The following is a 21472-nucleotide window of genomic DNA, read 5'->3' on the forward strand; positions in this document are numbered from 1 at the left end:
TGAATGGAATAATTTCTTTTCCCGAAAAGTTATGGAATTAATTTTAGTTTAGTAGATTGCCAATCATCAGATTAGACAGACTGCTGTCGATACTAATATATACGGTTAACTTAGTTTACTTGTAATTAAGGAAATATACATTTATATTAACTCTTTTATTCCTAGACTAGGGGGTCATCTGTGCCCCCAAATAAACCTGTTCAGATTTAGAATTTTATTCCATATAACTCCAATTATTTCCAGATCTCGACTACATGGTCTGATTTTTCTTAAATTTGACAACGACTTCGAACATTTGATGGTATATCCTTTTTCAGTGCAGAGAACGCAAGGTTGTGTTGATATTGTATTTTTTCAAACAAGGCAACGTATGGTCTTGGCTCGTTTAAGCCGATCGAAATTTGTGTACAACTAGTCCATCAAAGTAAGTTAATCCAAATCGATCTGAATAAAGGCTTTGAAATAGGACGGACAGGTGACAGCTTGACGTGATCCCAATTATTTACATTCCAATGAATCCCATTCTGATTCAAATAATCTAACCCGACTTTGTGATTTACGTACACGGATTTGAGAGTTGCTATGTTTCCTTTCCCTCAGAATTCCATCGGGAAACAGGATGTACGATGGAACGGGAGAAGCTCAAGAGAAAATTATACTGTTACCGCCTCCAAGCCCCAAGACACACGTTTTACAGTAAAGTAATGCAAAAGTCGACCCATAATGTTGCAATCGATTCATTTTACTACGTGTTTCTATAATTATATGAATATAGATAAAGACATAATAAAGATGTAGAACTTAGTTTATTTTCTAATTATGTCAAGTTGTCTCAAAGTGTCGTCGTCATACCCCCCCCCCCCGGGACTTGTATTATGTCGTAGTCCGCGTCTTTTTGCTGAAAAACAACAACACAAGAGTTTATTCCCTAATTGTTTGTATTAGCAGGTAAACTAATGTATACAATATGTATCAATATATTATGTTTCTGTCAAATAAAAGACTAATACCTTATAAGATATCTCTGTAGTACATAGCCCCCAATTTGACCTTATGTTCTTTGAGTTATAACGACAAGCTGCTCTTTCCTGTCTTAGACCAAATTATAATCATATATAGCGCTATTTTCTTCGCAATTTGTGAAGAAATTGCAAGTGATATTTGGATAAACTAAATAGCAGAGCCGACAAAATCGTGCTTTGAATAATAACAGCTGAATGGATAAGTTTAATGTTTTTAAAATACCGTTCTCGGTTTGGACTACTCAGCTATTAGTTGAGTCAACTTAAAATTCTTCGGAATAGACAACGTACTTAATCATAAGTATATGCGATAACTTCCGATATTCGATCGAATACATGGCCAGTCAATGCTATTATGCAAACAAAGTGTATTGAACTTGCGAAGCTGAAGATTGAGTGTACAGGACAACGACATTGAACAAATACTTGGATCCAAGATACTGCCACATGCATGGCTCCACCTTCCTTATACAAGCTAAAGCGTTAGGGAAATAGCAATAGAACCATTTATTGAGGTCATTTCTGATGAGCAAATAAGCATTTTGACCATATGGACAGGAGGATACACACATGAAATGCAAACTCATAAACAACTACGACGATGGGCGCTTTATATATGTGGTTCAATATGTCTGTTTATAGACAATAACTAGTTTTTACAGGTAGATCGTCATACATGTATATTTGTAATCATTGTCGAAGGTCCTGTTCTTTAAATTTGCATGACAGTAGGTTCATTTTTTAAACGACAGAATATCTCAAATATGTCACCTTCGGAAAAGGCGTGATTCAATTTTGACGACATGTGGAATGTATCGCCATTTACTAACCTCTAACTTTCTTTTTTCGGTGTGATTAAAATATTGATATAATGTTTGACAGATGTTGTTAAGTTTAATGTAGATATAGATACGGACCCATTCGATTCAGCTTCAGTACCTGTAACTTTTAGCTAATTATCGTCATAGTTTGCATGTAGAAAAACACATCCAATGGTTCCTGGATTTTCCTGGTCAGTCATTCTGATTAGTTGAATTACATTTGCACATTGGCTGAAAAGCGTCTGACTATGCAAAGAATTACATACACGGCTTATTTCGATACGTAAGAAATATATACATATTGATTTGGCTGGTACAAATTAGTTCCCATTGTAGCTTGCTTTGGGACCCTATTTGCATAATTAATGTGGCAAATATCGCAAGTAAGGCTACCTGCAATGAATAATGATGCCAACAGTACACATCCATTAATGTCTTAGATGGCATATCAATTCTATAGTCTCAAATGCAGGAAAACATCTATTACTTTGCTATGCATGTGCATAACTATTAAATCACATCAAATACTCACAAGATAACTTTTGATAGGAATTGACTGTATCACAAATATACATGTAATGACCAGCTGAAATTGGTAAGGTGAATTTTCGGAGCGACGTACAGTTCAAAGTTCAAATTTGATGTATTGATAGTAGATGTTCACATGCGTTTCTAAATTGCCACGGTCGAATAAAACGTACAAGTAATTTGTTTCTACTCCAGGAATACACGTGGGGATAATCAACAATAACACTGATTTTCCTGGATGACTGGACCAAGTTTGATTTTTCTGTTTCTATGGCATCCATTTGATAGTGTAGACACTTTCACAAATGCTGCAGTATTCGTTTCGGGTTTTGTACACTGAAATACATTCATAGCTTACACAATCATCATCATTCATCATCGTTGTTGTAGTGGTCGTCGTCATCATCGTCGTCATCATCATCATCGTCATCATCATCATCATCATCATCATCATCATCATCATCATCATCATCAGTTCATTTGAAAATACCATGTATCGACTCATTTACACCATAAGCAAAGTTATATTTACAACGAGAACAGAGATATCAGTCATAATAATAAGTCTGCAAATATTTGAACTTTGACCCGAAAAAGTAATTTGTTGCTACTACTGATAATGCTACAGCGCAGCCGTAGCGATAATTTAAGTAAACCATTATCACGGTTGCTTCTAATAGCTTGTAGACTAATGAAATCGCCTTTGATTGTGTCCGCAATTTGATGTGGAAAGTAAATTAACTTTTTAAATTAACGGCAAACACTTTGTGAACACTAGTTCTCGCAAGTCACCCGTGTCTTAGCACAGATACGTTTTGCAATACAGTGACCAGCGTCGAATGTGGTAATCACATACCATTGTTTCAAAACAGCCTTTCAGTGCCAACTAAGGGGTGGACCATTTGATATCCTGGGGGAGGGAGGGGGGCTTGAAGGATTTCGGGGAAAAAAAGATGCCAAATGGATTTGCTTGAAAAAAAATCCGGATATGAGTGGGTGATGAAAAAAAGATGGACCACTGCTGCTAGAAAAACAAATGTCTTGGCTTGGAAATGATGCACAGGTTCGAGTATACTGTTCAACCTGCTCGTACCTCTCCAACCAGGACACTTGTCAAATCATGACAAACAGTTTCAAACACATGTCAGGGTCCAGTCAGTTTCGTTAGCCTGTGTTACATATATATATATATTTGTTATTGTCTCTGTTTCTTTCATAGATGGTTTAAATATTACTTCATGTAAGGGTTCAAACATAACTATACATAAACTTATACATATAATACATGTATTATATAGCTACCACACTAGTTACAGAACATGCCATGTAAGTGTTTGGCTGTTGCACAATCAGTGCTTCACTTATCTTACACTTTGGGGCAAAAGTGAACTTGAAGGTTTTGTAATGGTAATCTTCATACAATTGGATAGTTTATCAAAAATCTTAATCTAAATTGTTCTACTCTCTTCAGTATGAATTTGTCAGAAGAGATGATATACTTCCTATTTCAGACACTACATGTATCGACACCACAACTCAAATTCAATTTCTATTGTACACTAGGTATGATCACCTGCTAAAGTGCACTAACACATCAGTAACTTCACTATACATGCAATATCAATGCCCCTATACCAATGTTACAGGCCCACTTTTATAACATGGAAAGTGTCTGTGAATAGCCTAAACATTGCCTTTAGAAGTAAAAAACCTCCAGGGCTCCTTGAGGGAGACCCCCTAGAACCCCCTCCCCCATAAGAGGTAGACATGTTCCAGTTTCAAGTCAAAGTTCTTTCCCCCACCTCTTACTGTCAAGATGCTATGGAACTTTATTTCAAACATGTTTCAACCTTACGTAGTTGCTTTTTACATGTTAGAGCTGTCTTTTAGAGCTTGCAAATTATTGTCTGAAAGTGTCTGTGAATAGCCTAAACATTGCCTTTAGAAGTAAAACACCTCCAGGGCTTCTAGGGGGAGACCCTCAAGAACCCCCCCCCCCGTAAGAGGTAGACATGTTCCAGTCTCAAATCAAAGTTCTTTCCTCCACCTCTTAGTGTCAAGATGCTATGAAACTGTATTTCAAACATGTTGCAACCTTATGTAGTTTTTTCTTTTTTACATGTTAGAGCTGTCTTGTAAAGCTTGCAAATTATTGTCTGAAAGTGTCTGTGAATCTGTGAATAGCCTAAACATTGCCTTTAGAAGAACCCCCCCCCCATTCACACACACTCACACAAGAGGTGGACATATCCCAGTCTCAAAGCTTTTCCCTCTACAGCTTACTGTCAAGATGCTATGAAACTTTATTCACAGGGGTCAGTGACTTTTTGTAATAAAAAATAAATAATTCTCAAGCAAGCAGGTGGGAAAAAAATAATGACTCTCCACCAATCTTCCAAGCCCTCCCCAGGATATCGAATGGTCTACCCCGAATTATTTTGAATTTAATAATAGGTTACACATCTCGGTATGCCAGACAACCAAATTATGATGTTTCGAAGAGAATGTGGATGTCACATGGTTTTGAGCTGTTGTCACCTCTACCATGCAGTATCATTCCCTTGTGGTTTATCTTTACTGTTAACATGCAAAAAAATGACTTGTTTTCGGCTTTCGAAATTAGTGTTGATTAAAGCATGGATGTCTTATCCATAAAGATCCGCGGAGTTGGCATACAATCAATGAGAACTCGTCATATCCATAAAGATCCGCGGAGTTGGCAGACAATCAATGAGAACTCGTGATATTAGATGGTACTGGGTGATTTATTCGCAGCGAGTTTATTTGCAGACAATGTTTTCGTAACGTGTCTATTCGAAGACGGTAAAGTGTTCATTCGTTTAACTTGTTTTTATAAAAACTGAGCAGATTATTTATGTGATGGCATCGAAAAGTGCAGGAAGACACGGCGTGTGTATGTAATCATGTGTGGGCTATATATACCCCTAATCTTTACCCCATTGATCACTTTAATGTCATTCATGCTGGATTTAACTCTTTACTCTCTTTATGGCTTTAAGACGGAACTAGCGCCAGATAGCGCACGTCGCAATGACGCAAATGAGCTTGTTTTTATCAAACCACTCTAGGACAATGTGAGTTTTATTTCCATTTTACTGTAGCGTAGTCAAGGGGTAGCCGTGTGCGATGGCATTTTACCGGCAATTCCCGCCTTGATAGTTAATCTAAAGACCGTGTTATCAACTCTATTAGTCGATCACTCCATTCCATGATCATTGGTACACAGAGGTCACCACGTGAATACATTTTTTTCTCAGTGGTATCAACAGCGATCTCCTTCTCATGTCTCCTATAAAGTCTCACCATAAAGTGTACTAAGTATAATGTCATTATGGGAGAACCTTAACAACCTCCGACCGACATTGCGACCTGTTCGGACGTGTAGCTAGAGTGTTATTTACTTCTCTAATCTTACCTCTCTGTACTTTGGCAGTGAAATCCAACGGCTGGATAACCAACTTTTTATAGAGTGTACTGCTACACTGTGCTGATAGTCAGGTCGTCTAACTTTGGATAACATACCATATATATTATACACTATGGATACAACGACCATTGTGAATTATGCGGTTGAAGAGTACGCCAGTGGAGAGTTGCGATACAACGGTAGTGAAGCTAACAAAGTGGTAATGACGATGCCTCCTCCTGTCGGAAATATTACAACCACACCGCTCATTGCACGAACCTCTGAAGGGTTATTTTCGGACGACATCGCAGTGCCACAGAATTTTACAATAAGCCCAGAAATGGTTTCTAATGAAACAGATGCACGCCTTTCTTTATCGAACTTTACTATAAAGTATGCAAATAATTCAACACTACATTTTAGGACTCAGGTTTCTATGACAACTGATGCGATGAGATGTTGTTCGACTACAAATGGTACCTCTACAAATTCGACAAATACAGGTAATGTGAACGTTGTCTATAACCTCAATGAGTTGGCCTACAATGATATATGCTGTCGAATGTACTTTGCGTGTAACGTTAGTATTACATTTATTCTACATGTGTGGTGACAGCTCTGTTAATTTCGTTATATGATGCATCGGTGTCTTGCTTATTTGACAGGCCAACCAAGTGTAGTAGTGACCAGTAGGTCATGAAACAGTCGTCAACTAAACGGTCTATTAAAATCTGCAATAAATCTATAATATGGACATTCCTCACAAACTGGTAATGTTATAGATTCTTCGAGTTAAAATTAATAAACGCTTTAAATAGATGCACATACACTTTAGTGACACTAACTTTGAAATGACTTACAGCAAAAGTAAGCAGACCAAACTAATCACGTTATGTTATGTTTAATACTATACTGTCAACCTTCAACTGTGTTAACTATATGACATACACAACGATTAATTATATATATATATATATATATATATATATATATATATATATATATATATATATATATATATATATATATATATATATATATATATATATTCACATCTACTTTATATTAAGTAATAGGTTTATACAAACAACCACCGACTCTCTTAACTGTTCGTATTAGATCCGAGATGACATATCCAAGGGAAATGAGTGAATTTATGAATATTGTATAACTCATAACTACTCTATGAGACAAAGAGTTCGAGAGAAATAATGTTTGATTTGTTTGACCCAACATGTTATCACCGCTTTAGAATAAGTTGTAGACAATTTGCCAGTGTTTACTTGGTGCCTGGTATCATTGGACATGTGTCTGTTACTGAAGTGAATATCTGACAGCTGTGCGTATCAAAATGTGTGGTCGTGCAAAAATGACAACTATGACAGGATGGAATCTTAATTTGTTAGGCGAACCATATTTGTGCAAGTGTGTCTAAACATAAACGCTAGACAAAGTATGCTGTTACTGTGTTCAACAAAACTCCAACCTCATTTCACTTTAAACAACAAGTAAACTGATGTACCGTCATTTTTGAAGAGAGAACAAATTCAAAATGATTTTAACATTGCCATGATATACGCCACAAAATACGCTCAATGGATGCATTCTCTCCTCACCAGCGACAGGCCGACATCGTAGATGCAGAAAATGGCAGTTTGGCACCCCGTCGATGCAATCTATAAATCTAATCTTGCTATGAAATATGAAAAAAAGATATTTAATTACATTTGCAAAATAAATGTATATTGTGTTCTTCCTAGAAATGAGTTCGGATGATGCACTGGGACCAGTGATCGCAGGACTATGCACTGCTGTAGGCCTTTTACTCTGTTTGTGGCTTATTTGCTTTGCAATAGAAAAACGTATTCACAGTAGGTAAGTTGATTTGACATTTTAATCCCAACGGCGAAAACCAGTATGAGAGGACAATCTCTATGTCGTTGTCAGTGCTGCTTACAAGTAGACTTCGACCGACAAGTCGATTGCTTTCTGTTATTAAATGTCACATAGACTGAATTGTGTTGCTCTCATTTGCTGCCGATTTCAGTCTCTTCCTTATAGCTTTTTCGACACACACACACACACACACACACACACACGCACACAGACGCACGCACACACATACATACACGCGCGCGCACGCACGCGCACACACACACACACACACACACACACACACACACACATTCATTCATTCATGCTAACCTACCTGCAATCTTGAACGACTACTGCTGCCACACTATTTTTAAAAAGATATCCTAAGTTCCATTTTGATTTTTTTTTTTTGGAATTTCGGTCGTCCCCAAGCTTACAGATAGACTTTAATACGCCAGTATTTAAGCCACGCCCATCACCTATGTAAGATATTAACATAAATTAGAATAGAATAGAATCTGTTTCCCTATAAAACCTCTCATGATGACGCCTATTACTGATTCATCATGTGACCTGATCGCGATTTAATGTCTAATTGTTGTGTATTCGACATATCAAGTTTTTTGAAGGGATGACCGGGAAATACTATCCGCTCTAAAGACCATCAGTAGTCTAAGAGACGAGAGAAAATGCAAAACAATCAAAATGAGAGTTAGGTTAGCTGAAATAGTGTAGTAGCGTTTGTCCTTCCAGACTATACCAGGTATACTATAGTAAGTACACACACACACACACACACACACACACACACACACTCTCTCTCTCTCTCTCGCTCTCTCTCTCTCTCTCTCTTTCGCTCGAACGCTTTCTCTCCCTCCCTCCCTCCCTCTCCTCTCTCTCTCTCTCTCTCTCTCTCTCTCTCTCTCTCTCTCTCTCTCTCTCTCTCTCTCTCTCTCTCTCTCTCTCTCTCTCTCTCTCTCTCTCCCCCTCTCTCTCTCTCAAACATACGAACATTATTCAATTGTCTCATTTCATGTCGCACTGCCTATTGCGTTGAAATCCTAGGATAACGGAAGTGCATGTAAACCTTAAAGCAGCTGACATAGCTGTTTAAAGGTCATGATAAAGGGAGGTCGCGGTATTAATGACGTCATATCATTATCAATATCTGAACAGAGACTTACCCAAATAAACACTGCTTCATTTGCTTTGATTTGTTGGTTCTGTCCACATACGAATATTACATGTAAGCTAATCCATATAATCCAACCTTGACCTTAAGTGATTCTTTTGTATCTTTGGTAACCTTGGCAACATTTTGGTCACTCAGAGAGTACATTTACAGCAGTAGTCCTCAGACATTTTCCACAATTCACTTTTATTTGCTGTAAGTTTTTTAATTCAAATTCAGTCCTTTTTTGGAATCTCCTATGTCTCAGGATTAATATTTTTCCATGGCAAATTTAATAAAATATCTTATTTTTATCCATATTTACTATTGTTTGGATGCATATATTCTGGCAGACTTACAAGATATACTCACATGTACTTAGCGTCTTTCACAGAGATCGACATACATCGATTGATGTGATAACTGACTTTGATTCATGAATCTGTCTTGGTAATGTGTTTTAGTTTGGAGCACGTATGTGTTTGTTTGTTTGTTTGTTTGTTTATGTGTTTGTTTGTTTGTTTGTTTGTTTGTTTATTCCCATTGTGTGCCATACTGTCTGTTCATTGATTAGTTATGTCAATATGTCTAGAAAGCTGTCTTGTAATAGTATCCTTTATTCACCTGCATAATCTCCTTGTCATTTATACCTGGTTACTCATCTACTAACTCACTTACCTACTTGAGTATATATGAGTTAGGTGCCTGCTTACTTACTCATATAAATACTTACTTGCCTATGTACTTACTTACCCACTTACTCACTTACCACACTTGCTTCCTTACTTACTTGTCTGCTTCCCTACTTACTAAATATAACTTACTCGCGTACTTGCTTAGGAACATAGTTACTTGTTTGCTAACTTACACACTAACTCCCTTACATATTATACTTGCTTACTGGCTTACCAACTTACCTTTCTATTGGCTCACTGGCTTACCAACTTACCTTTCTATTGTCTTACTGGCTTACCAACTTACCTTTCTATTGGTTGACTGGCTTATTAACTTACCTTGCTATTGGTTTACTGGCTTACCAACTTACCTTTCTATTGGCTTACTGGTTTACCAACTTACCTTTCTATTGGCTGACTGGCTTATTAACTTACCTTTCTATTGGTTTACTGGCTTATTAACTTACCTTTCTATTGGCTTACTGGCTTATTAACTTACCTTTCTATTGGCTGACTGGCTTATTAACTTACCTTTCTATTGGTTTACTAGCTTATTAACTTACCTTTCTATTTGCTTACTGGCTTATTAACTTACCTTTTTTATTTGCATACTGGCTTACCAACTTACCTTTCTATTGGCTGACTGGCTTACTAACTTACCTTTCTATTGGCTTACTGGCTTACCAACTTACCTTTCTATTGGCTTACTGGCTTATTAACTTACCTTTCTACTTGCTTAGTAATGTATCTACTTGCCTACTTACTTAGTAACTTACTAACTTACTAACTTACTTACTAACTTTTAAACGACTTAGTAGTAACTTTATTTACTGACAGTTACAGTAGTTTTTGTCATGAAATTTTATATAAAACCAAATGCTTACCTGATTGATTCGAATTTATATTTCTGTCTTTTTTCTAAACTTGGAAATTGATGAGAAGGTATGTTATAAACGTCGTTTATTTCGGATGGTTCTCATCAATTATTACGAACTATGACTAGGTGTTATTATCTCCAAACCTCATGTATTCGTCTCTCAGCCATATCGTTATAATGTGTGGTTTGAACTGATTGAAGGGGTTAACTGTATCTAAAGAATCAATTGGAACCACGTGTGGGATATCAATTTATTATACGGTTTACTTTCTTTTGCTTGGTACGTTTTTCAGTTCAACGTCAGTTATATTGAGTACAACTGATCGATAGAAACGATGCATGTAATTTTTATGAAAATACAACTCTGGTATTTCATTGATATGGGTGTTGCGTGTCACTCTGTTATCTATTTCCCGGGCCACGTGGAACACACGTGTTAAAGGTATAAAACCATATCAATTTACACAGTAATACAATGGCAAAATTGTTTCCATCACGTGACAACTCCTTTCTGTACTAATCGTCTCTTTAACGGGTTCTCACCTTTTAAACGATGTGTTATTGTATTTTCTTTGAGTTATTCTACCGTAACTTCGTATGAAAATAGTTACTTCTCTATTTTTCAAAACTTTGAATAAAGTTTGCACTTTATAATACGTATGCATCACATAGTTGGACATGAATTCAAGTTCGACATCAAATCCTAATAGTTGCCACTTTCCTGATATAAAGTACATTTTATTTTTGAGACCACAAATGAATAGTAAATGCTCATGAAACAAGCTCGTTATACTTTATCCACGTTTAAAGCTTTATATACAATGTTTCATTTTGCACGAGTACAAATGTAAATTTTTACAGTAACTGTTCTCTATAAAACAGGGGCGCTTTCATGAGCAAAGAAAAACGTACAGCTTAAAGACAATATGCCGAAATCTTATTTTGACAAAATAGGAGACAGAATGTGATAGAGGAGATGACTACAGTGTAGTACCGCCATATATAACTATAGGGAAGACGACTACAGTGTAGTACCGCCATATGTAACTATAGGGAAGACGACTACAGTGTAGTACCGCCATATATAACTATAGGGAAGGCGACTACAGTGTAGTACCGCCATATATAACTATAGGGAAGACGACTACAGTATAGTACCGTCATATATTACTATAGGGAAGACGCCTACAGTATAGTACCACATATATAACTATAGGGAAGACGACTACAGTGTAGTACCGCCATATATAACTATAGGGAAGACGACTACAGTGTAGTGCCGCCATATATAACTATAGGGAAGACGCCTACAGTGTAGTACCGCCATATATAACTATAGGGAAAACGACTACAGTATAGTACCGCCATATATTATTATAGGGAAGACGACTACAGTATAGTACCGCCATATATTACTATAGGGAAGACGCCTACAGTGTAGTACCGCCATATATAACTATAGGGAAGACGACTACAGTATAGTACCACATATATAACTATAGGGAAGACGACTACAGTGTAGTACCGCCATATGTAACTATAGGGAAGACGACTACAGTATAGTACCGCCATATATTACTATAGGGAAGACGACTACAGTGTAGTACCGCCATATATTACTATAGGGAAGACGACTACAGTATAGTACCGCCATATATTACTATAGGGAAGACGCCTACAGTGTAGTACCGCCATATATTACTATAGGGAAGACGACTACAGTGTTGTACCACGTATATAACTATAGGGAAGACGACTACAGTGTAGTACCACATATATTACTATAGGGAAGACGACTACAGTGTAGTACCGCCATATATCACTATAGGGAAGACGACTACAGTGTAGTACCGCCATATATTACTATAGGGAAGACGACTACAGTATAGTACCACATATATAACTATAGGGAAGACGACTACAGTGTAGTACCGCCATATATTACTATAGGGAAGACGACTACAGTGTAGTACCGCCATATATTACTATAGGGAAGACGCCTACAGTGTAGTACCGCCATATATTACTATAGGGAAGACGACTACAGTATAGTACCGCCATATATTACTATAGGGAAGACGACTACAGTATAGTACCACATATATAACTATAGGGAAGACGCCTACAGTGTAATACCGCCATATATAACTATAGGGAAGACGACTACAGTGTAGTACCGCCATATATTACTATAGGGAAGACGACTACAGTATAGTACCACATATATAACTATAGGGAAGACGACTACAGTGTAGTACCACGTATATTACTATAGGGAAGACGCCTACAGTGTAGTACCGCCATATATTACTATAGGGGAGACGACTACAGTGTAGTACCGCCATATATTACTATAGGGAAGACGACTACAGTATAGTACCACATATATTACTATAGGGGAGACGACTACAGTGTAGTACCGCCATATATTACTATAGGGAAGACGACTACAGTATAGTACCACATATATTACTATAGGGGAGACGACTACAGTGTTGTACCACGTATATTAGGGTAGGGGAGACAACTACATTGTTGTACCGCCATATGTTTCTAGTATAGGGGATGACGACTACAGTATAGTACCGCCATATTTTTTAAAATATATATTACTATAGGGAAGACGCCTACAGTATAGTACCGTCATATATTACTATAGGGGAGACGACTACAGTGTTGTACCACGTATATTAGGGTAGGGGAGATAACTGCAGTGTAGTACCACATATATTACTAGTATAGGGGAGACGACTACAGTGTTGTACCATATATATTAGTGACGGGGAGACGACTACAGTGTTGTACGACATATATTAGTGATGGGGAGACAACTACAGTGTTGTACCGCATATATTACTAGTATAGGGGAGACGACTACAGTGTGGTACCATATATATTAGTGATGGGGGGACGACTACAGTCTGTTGCGAGAATAGGATGAATTAACTCATTTCTTAATTGTCAATTGCTCAAAATTATATAGTTTTAAAATTAAAATATAATATTGGATGGATTTTTAATATCTGAAAACATACAACATGATGAAAGCATATGTTGTGTACTGCTAATTTGATTGTTGCGGACATATACATATAATAAAGGATGTGAATGACACTGTTTTCTTTATGTCTCTAGAAAACGTGCAGTGGAAAGGCACTACCTGCCACAGTCTAGGAGCTATCCTATACAGGTCGCAGAAATGAGGAAGGCTTTGCGGGTAAGTTTTTATACAAGTATAACGTGGTTACACAATCACTCTGATATATAACACAACGCAGGAACTCCAAATGATCGTATTTACAGAAATTACTTTAAAATACCACACAAAGGAGAGGAAACGCTTACTGATTGAAATGCCCAAATGCCAAACGGCAGTAGAGACACCTCTGATATCTTATAACGCAAAATGAACGCGTATGATAGAATACGACTGTTTTCTTTGCGCGATCGTTTGAACTCTTAATATATATTATACAAGTGATTCTGCAAAGAAGGTAATTGTATGCAGCTAGGAACTGAGAAATGATAATATAGTAACATTGACTATGGGGATTGCATTGTTACCATAGTTTTACCACGACCCATACAGTGACAGGAACTTTGTTTTAAAAAAGCTATATAATTATTTTGTGATCCACATGGGGGATTATTAAACTATTGTAATGAATCAAGAACGTCTTGGCTATCTCAACAGGGGACAAGTAGTAGAATTAATAGAACTAATTATTTAAGGTCCAGGGAGGGTAATATACTGTGGTAGTGACGTACGTACCACAATTGAAGTCTGTCTCCCGTGAACTTTAATTGTTTGAAATGGTGACTGAATTAATTAAACGACCATTTCCACCAAGCTATTGTCAATCCTGCAGGCAAGGTTAAACTGACTGCCTGATTTGATGTTCTATTTGATTCCAACAGTATATTTTCATGATTTTATGCTCCTCCTAGATATTCATGTGCCAACCTCACGAGGTTATTATACCCAGACCACTATAGTGGTCTGATTTTATACTAACGAAATATAAATGTGTGTGTGTGTGTGTGTGTGTGTGTGTGTGTGTGTCTGTCTGTCTGTCTGTCTGTCTGTCTGTCTGTGTCTGTCTGTGTGTGTGTGTGTCTGTGTCTGTGTTTGTGTGCGTGTGTGCGCGTGTGTGTCCCTGTATTTATGCATGTACATATATAATTCATGTTTTTCACGTTTTTTTATTACAGTTATTAGCTTGTATTATTAACATAGCAGAAGGGTCTAATTTAAGAAAGGCATACACGTACATTGTAATTATCAAACGTGTCTCAGTCCATAATGCACAACGACATGTCCGTATACTAAGTGTAAACATAAGTGCTTTGCTCTATCTACCGAACAGAAAGTAAAATTGAAAACCCACATCAAATAGATTCTCTTCGATGACATGAAAAAAAACAGATGGTATCAAACACCCCCACAGACACGAAACTACTAATACGAATTTATTCAGAATTAACACTATTATGTTGTTTGTATTGTGGTTTTGACGACTCTCTCCATCCAACGATCTGTACACACATTTTGGAATCTAAAATAAATACACCACCATATGGTACATCTAATAGAATATTCGTATGTGATACTTTGTTTGCATATGTTTGTGCATTCTAAATAATTTAAATGTCAGCTATGGTTATATATAAACGTGGAATGTAAATCAATTGAGGTTTATGTCAGACGTGGGATATAAATCAATTGAGATTTAAGTCAGACGTGGTATATAAATCAGTTGAGGTTTATGTCAGACGTGGGATATGTCAATTGAGGTTTATGTCAAACGTGGAATGTAAATCAATTGAGGTTTATGTCAGACGTGGGATATAAATCAATTGAGATTTAAGTCAGACGTGGTATATAAATCAGTTGAGGTTTATGTCAGACGTGGGATATGTCAATTGAGGTTTATGTCAAACGTGGAATGTAAATCAATTGAGGTTTATGTCAGACGTGGGATATAAATAAATTGAGATTTAAGTCAGACGTGGGATATAAATCAGTTGAGGTTTAAGTCAGACGTGGGATATAGATCAATTGAGGCTTATGTTAGACGTGGGATATAAATCAATTGAGGTTTATGTCAGACGTGGGATATAAATCAGTTGAGGTTTATGTCAGACGTTGGGTATAAATCAATTGAGGTTTATGTCAAACGTGGGATATAAATCAGTTGAGGTTTATGTCAGACGTGGGATATGTCAATTGAGGTTTATGTCAGACGTGGGATATAAATCAATTGAGGTTTATGTCAGACGTGGGATATAAATCAGTTGAGGTTTATGTCAGACATGGGATATAAATCAGTTGAGGTTTATGTCAGACGTGGGATATAAATCAATTGAGGTTTATGTCAGACGTGGGGTATAAATCAGTTGAGGTTTATGTCAGACGTGGGATATAAATCAATTGAGGTTTATGTCAGACGTGGTATATAAATCAGTTGAGGTTTATGTCAGACGTGGGATATGTCAATTGAGGTTTATGTCAAACGTGGAATGTAAATCAATTGAGGTTTATGTCAGACGTGGGATATAAATAAATTGAGATTTAAGTCAGACGTGGGATATAAATCAGTTGAGGTTTAAGTCAGACGTGGGATATAGATCAATTGAGGCTTATGTTAGACGTGGGATATAAATCAATTGAGGTTTATGTCAGACGTGGGATATAGATCAGTTGAGGTTTATGTCAGACGTTGGGTATAAATAAATTGAAGTTTATGTCAAACGTGGGATATAAATCAGTTGAGGTTTATGTCAGACGTAGGATATAAACCAGTTGAGGTTTATGTCAGACGTGGGATATAAATCAGTTGAGGTTTATGTCAGACGTAGGATATAAACCAGTTGAGGTTTATGTCAGACGTGGGATATAAATCAGTTGAGGTTTATGTCAGACGTGGGATATAAATCAGTTGAGGTTTATGTCAGACGTGGGATATAAACCAGTTGAGGTTTATGTCAGACGTGGGATATAAATCAGTTGAGGTTTATGTCAGACGTGGGATATGTCAATTGAGGTTTATGTCAGACGTGGGATATAAATCAGTTGAGGTTTATGTCAAACGTGGGATATAAATCAGTTGAGGTTTATGTCAGACGTGGGATATAAACCAGTTGAGGTTTATGTCAGACGTGGGATATGTCAATTGAGGTTTATGTCAAACGTGGGATATAAATCAGTTGAGGTTTATGTCAGACGTGGGATATGTCAATTGAGGTTTATGTCAAACGTGGGATATAAATCAGTTGAGGTTTATGTCAGACGTGGGATATAAATAAATTGAGGTTTATGTCACATGTGGGATATAAATCAGTTGAGGTTTATGTCAGACGTGGGATATGTCAATTGAGGTTTATGTCAAACGTGGGATATAAATCAGTTGAGGTTTATGTCAGACGTGGGATATAAATAAATTGAGGTTTATGTCACATGTGGGATATAAATCAGTTGAGGTTTATGTCAGACGTGGGATATGTCAATTGAGGTTTATGTCAGACGTGGGATATAAATAAATTGAGGTTTATGTCAAACGTGTGATATAAATCAGTTGAGGTTTATGTCAGACGTGGGATATAAATCAGTTGAAGGTTATGTCAGACGTACCTAACCTGTACTGCCATATGTCACCAAACATACATAGTCTGGTAATAAAAGAATTTTATGTGGTGCGAAACATAGGGTCATATGGTCATGAAGAGAAAGGAATATCTGAGATACGACTGGACTGTGTGAGAGATATTTCCCTTGTTGAATTTAACAAATACGGGTGATTAAAGTAAATATTAGCCAAATTATGGCTGATCAAAAGTTGTAATATTTCGTTTGACTGACATCTTGTGAATTTTTACCCTGTAACTATTGTTCATTTTTTGTAACATATCTAACAAGTTTATGCGCCATTTTTCATGACCTGTGAAATCTAGAATTCGATTGTAATTAGTCTATTTATCACTTCAATTTAAGGTTAATTCATTCTTGGTACAGACATAAATTTACGATTACACTATCTATTGTATTAATCTAGTCTAAAATAAGATTTAGCTAAAAGACAAAACGTTTATTCTGTTGATTCAATGGGACAGCATATATGGTACCTACAACGTTAATGGGGAGCCTTCAGTAATTATAGGCGGGGAGGACCGATGGAATCAGTGGGTGGGCCGGATTTTACAAATTAGTTCCCGGGGAGGGCCACATTTGCAGAAATGAAATTAGGTCACATTTAGGGGGTAACATAATTATGTGGTAAAAAGACATTTGGATGTTGTCCTGGAACGGCGATATTGACCGTGGTTCATGTAATGTCAGTAGTGCACAGTCTAGTGTTTAGTGTCTCTGGCCTTCAATTAGATCACAAAACACTGTGGTGGTAGTAGTGAATAACAACCAATGACACTAAAATTATACATAAACTGTTGTATATATATTATATATATATAATATATATAATATATATTTATATATGTGTGTGTGTGTGTGTGTGTGTGTGTGTGTGTGTGTTTGGGTGTTTCTTGGTTTTTGTGTCTGTGTGTTTTCAGATTAAATATTGACACCTGCTAACTGAAATCACTGGAATAGTCTATCCTTGTACATAGGGCATATAATAACAAGTTGAGGACAGTTTACAAAGATCCCTTCCGTCATATATGTACACACACACACACACACACACACACACACACACACACACACACACTCACACACACACACACACACTATATATATATATATATATATATATATATATATATATATATATATATATATATATATATATATATATATATATATATATATATATATATATATATATAGTTTTGGTAGTACTGGAACTCTTTCTTGGATGTAACTCGGAGTTTCACGCATATTGCGATCATCAGACACTGTGTCTGATGATCGCAATATGCGTGAAACTCCGAGTTACACCCAAGAAAGAGTTCCAGTACTACCAAAACTATTACGCTCTGCCACTGCGGTATAGAGCACTGTCTTAGCAGATTGAAACTCACCGAGTATATATATATATATATATATATATATATATATATATATATATATATATATATATATATATATATATATATATATATATATATATATATATATATATATATATATATATATATATATATATATATATATATATATATATATATATATATATATATATATATATATATATATATATATGTATGGGGGTGTTTCTTGTTTCCTAGTATCCTAGTATCTCTATTCTACCGCTGCCACAACATTCATATATATATATCATATGTCATCGCGTTGTTATGTTATCTGTTTAAACCATGCCCTATGTAATATGATAAACCATTGAGTGATTTCAGTTAGCAGGTGTCACTATTTCAACAGGTTTTCATGAAGATGTGATTTTATGTCAGAGGTTACAGTTTTACTCAGTTCTTCCGTTATTTGTCCATCTGGAATTTTACATATTTGGAATGAAGTCGCCTTTTCTTACGTAAACCATCACACACTTCATGTACCAATACTTTATGTACCAATACGTCATATGTACCAATACTTACTTCATGTTCCAAATTGAGGTCAAAATGACTTAACGATAATATTTCAGTTGTTAGTGCTATATCAATATTATTGCTATTTGTTAATGGTCACAGATACTTTGCCGTGGTGCTCTGTCACCATCTACGTGGACACCCCCGAGTGTGTAAAGATACTATAAGTCATACAACTTAGAACTGTTATTGTTATTCATCACCATACCAAAGTTCAGTATACAGTTCGTGTTTCCGCTCGACCGAGATGAACACAGTTTCCATCGCTACATGTATATATTAAAACCCTTCATCTTCATATTTCTCTTCGTTCAGCCAAGGAAAATACGAGTGACCTAAGGGGCCTTGTTACTATTAGTCGCTGGATGAGTAGTGACAAACCCTTAGGTCACGAGTATTTTCTGGCTGAATGAAGAGAGAGATATTGGAGATTGTTCTAATTATACATCCTTTTCATGAAAACATGGGAAAACATAATGACTATTTCGAACGTTTTGACTCATATTTCGAGAACCACAGAACCAGTGACGTAGACACCTGTTGTCGTGACGTAGAACGACCAGGGTATTTCAATCCATATTTTCTGTTCAAAGACAATATCCTTGCTTGTGCATGGTATAATGTTGTATATCGGGTAGACATTCCTGATGGACTCCTATGGATTAGCAATTTGATATATGTTGTAGTGTTGTTGCTCTGATCATAAAACTTTACATAGTAAAAATATATATTAAATGTGGCTATGAATACGTCTTCAAGTATATGGCCACACCAGGCACTTATCAGAATTCCTTTGTCGTGCTATATATAACGCCTTGCATTTTATAACTTCCACTTTATTTAATAAAGCTTTTCTGAAATTGGTATACTGCTAACACTTATTATATTATTGCAAAAGGCCAGCTAGAGCTTCTGTGTATATAGATTACTAAGGATAACACTCCTACCTGTATTTCGTTTTAATACCAGAGTTGGATTGTTTGAGTAAATTCAGCCGAGGCTTAGAAACGATAATACTTTAATCATTTTGGATCAAGTAATGCTGGATTCAGCGTACAGTTTTATATCCCCACAAAAATCAATGAGTCAATTGATCAATATCCCACAAAATAAAATGTATTTTACCACAAAACTAACTTATTCAATCCATCAATCATTCAACCAAATAATAAATTGATCAATCAATCAATCAACCGATCAATCAATTAAATGCTCGCTGCACCCTATGGTGCTTTTGATATCCCTGTGACCACTGCATTGCGTATATTTGCCTACAGCTAGGCAGTGACTGCTTTGAGTATATTTGCCTACAACTAGAAAGTGACTGCATTGAGTACATGTGCCTACAGTTAGACAGTGACTGCATTGAGTATATTTGCCTACAGTTAGACAGTGACTGCATTGAGTACATTTGCCTACAGTTAGAAAGTGACTGCATTGAGTATATTTGCCTACAACTAGACAGTGACTGCATTGCCTACAGCAAGACAGTGACTGCATTGACTATATTTGACTACAGCTAGACAGTGACTGCAATGAGTATATTTTCCTACAACTCGACAGTGACTGCATTGAGTATATATGCCTAGAGTTAGACAGTGACTGCATTGAGTACATTTGCCTACAGTTAGACAGTGACTGCATTGAGTATATTTGCCTACAGTTAGACAGTGACTGCATTGAGTATATTGCTTACAGTTAGACAGTGACTGCATTGAATATATTTGCCTACACATCTAGACAGTGACTGCATTGAGTATATTTGCCTACAGTTAGACAGTGACTGCATTGCCTACAACTAGACAGTGACTGCATTGAGTATATTTGCCTACAGTTAGACAGTGACTGCATTGAGTATATTGCCTACAGTTAGGAAAATAACGACAGATTAAAATTACATTTTGTAAGTACAAGTACAATGTTCAAGTCACATGTTGGTCTATGTTACAGTGGCTCCAACGGATTCCAAGATAGGTTTACTCAGTGAAATGTCAGTTGCTTGTCTTGTCTGTCCGTCATCATACATAACACGTTAAGACTTGGCGTCCCAGTATCAGCACGTACATTGGATAGCATATATTCTTTTGGAGAGTACATTATTGGTTTCGAACAGCTGCTATCGAATCAATGTATAACCAGCTATCTATAATGTCTTACACAAAATGCAGGGTGCGAATTACAATATATGAATTTTTAAAGCAAAAGATGTGTAGGAAAATGACTATAAAACGACAGGTTTTTTTTACTACAGTTGTAGACTATTACAAGAGGTTATACGAAATAAAGTACAAATCGTATCCTACTGATATGACCTGCGGTTAACACGTAGTTGTTGTTTCTGACACGTATCAATTTTTTTCAAAACATTTGACACGTATCAATTTTTTTCAAAACATTTGACACGTATCAATTTTTTCAAAACATTTGAAAGTCATTTTGATACATTCATGATGACCCTTGACCTCCCCTTGATAAAACAATTCCATATAAATGTACAAAGATGATAACGACGTAT

General features: G+C 36.3%; 1 protein-coding gene across 6 annotated transcripts in view; it reads left to right on the forward strand.

Moving 5' to 3' along the window:
- LOC144439120 (uncharacterized) overlaps positions 1 to 21472 on the forward strand; it is a 44334-nt gene that overhangs the window by 17413 nt on the left and 5449 nt on the right. For all 6 annotated transcript variants that reach the window (XM_078128397.1, XM_078128389.1, XM_078128424.1 and 3 more), the window contains exons 3-5: positions 5826 to 6301; positions 7559 to 7673; positions 13531 to 13612. In XM_078128397.1, the coding sequence (XP_077984523.1) occupies positions 5932 to 6301; positions 7559 to 7673; positions 13531 to 13612 (567 nt within the window). In that variant the 5' untranslated portion in view covers positions 5826 to 5931. The remainder of the gene's footprint in view (positions 1 to 5825; positions 6302 to 7558; positions 7674 to 13530; positions 13613 to 21472) is intronic.

This window comes from Glandiceps talaboti, chromosome 1, assembly GCF_964340395.1.
Source record: "Glandiceps talaboti chromosome 1, keGlaTala1.1, whole genome shotgun sequence".
NCBI lineage: Eukaryota > Metazoa > Hemichordata > Enteropneusta > Spengelidae > Glandiceps > Glandiceps talaboti.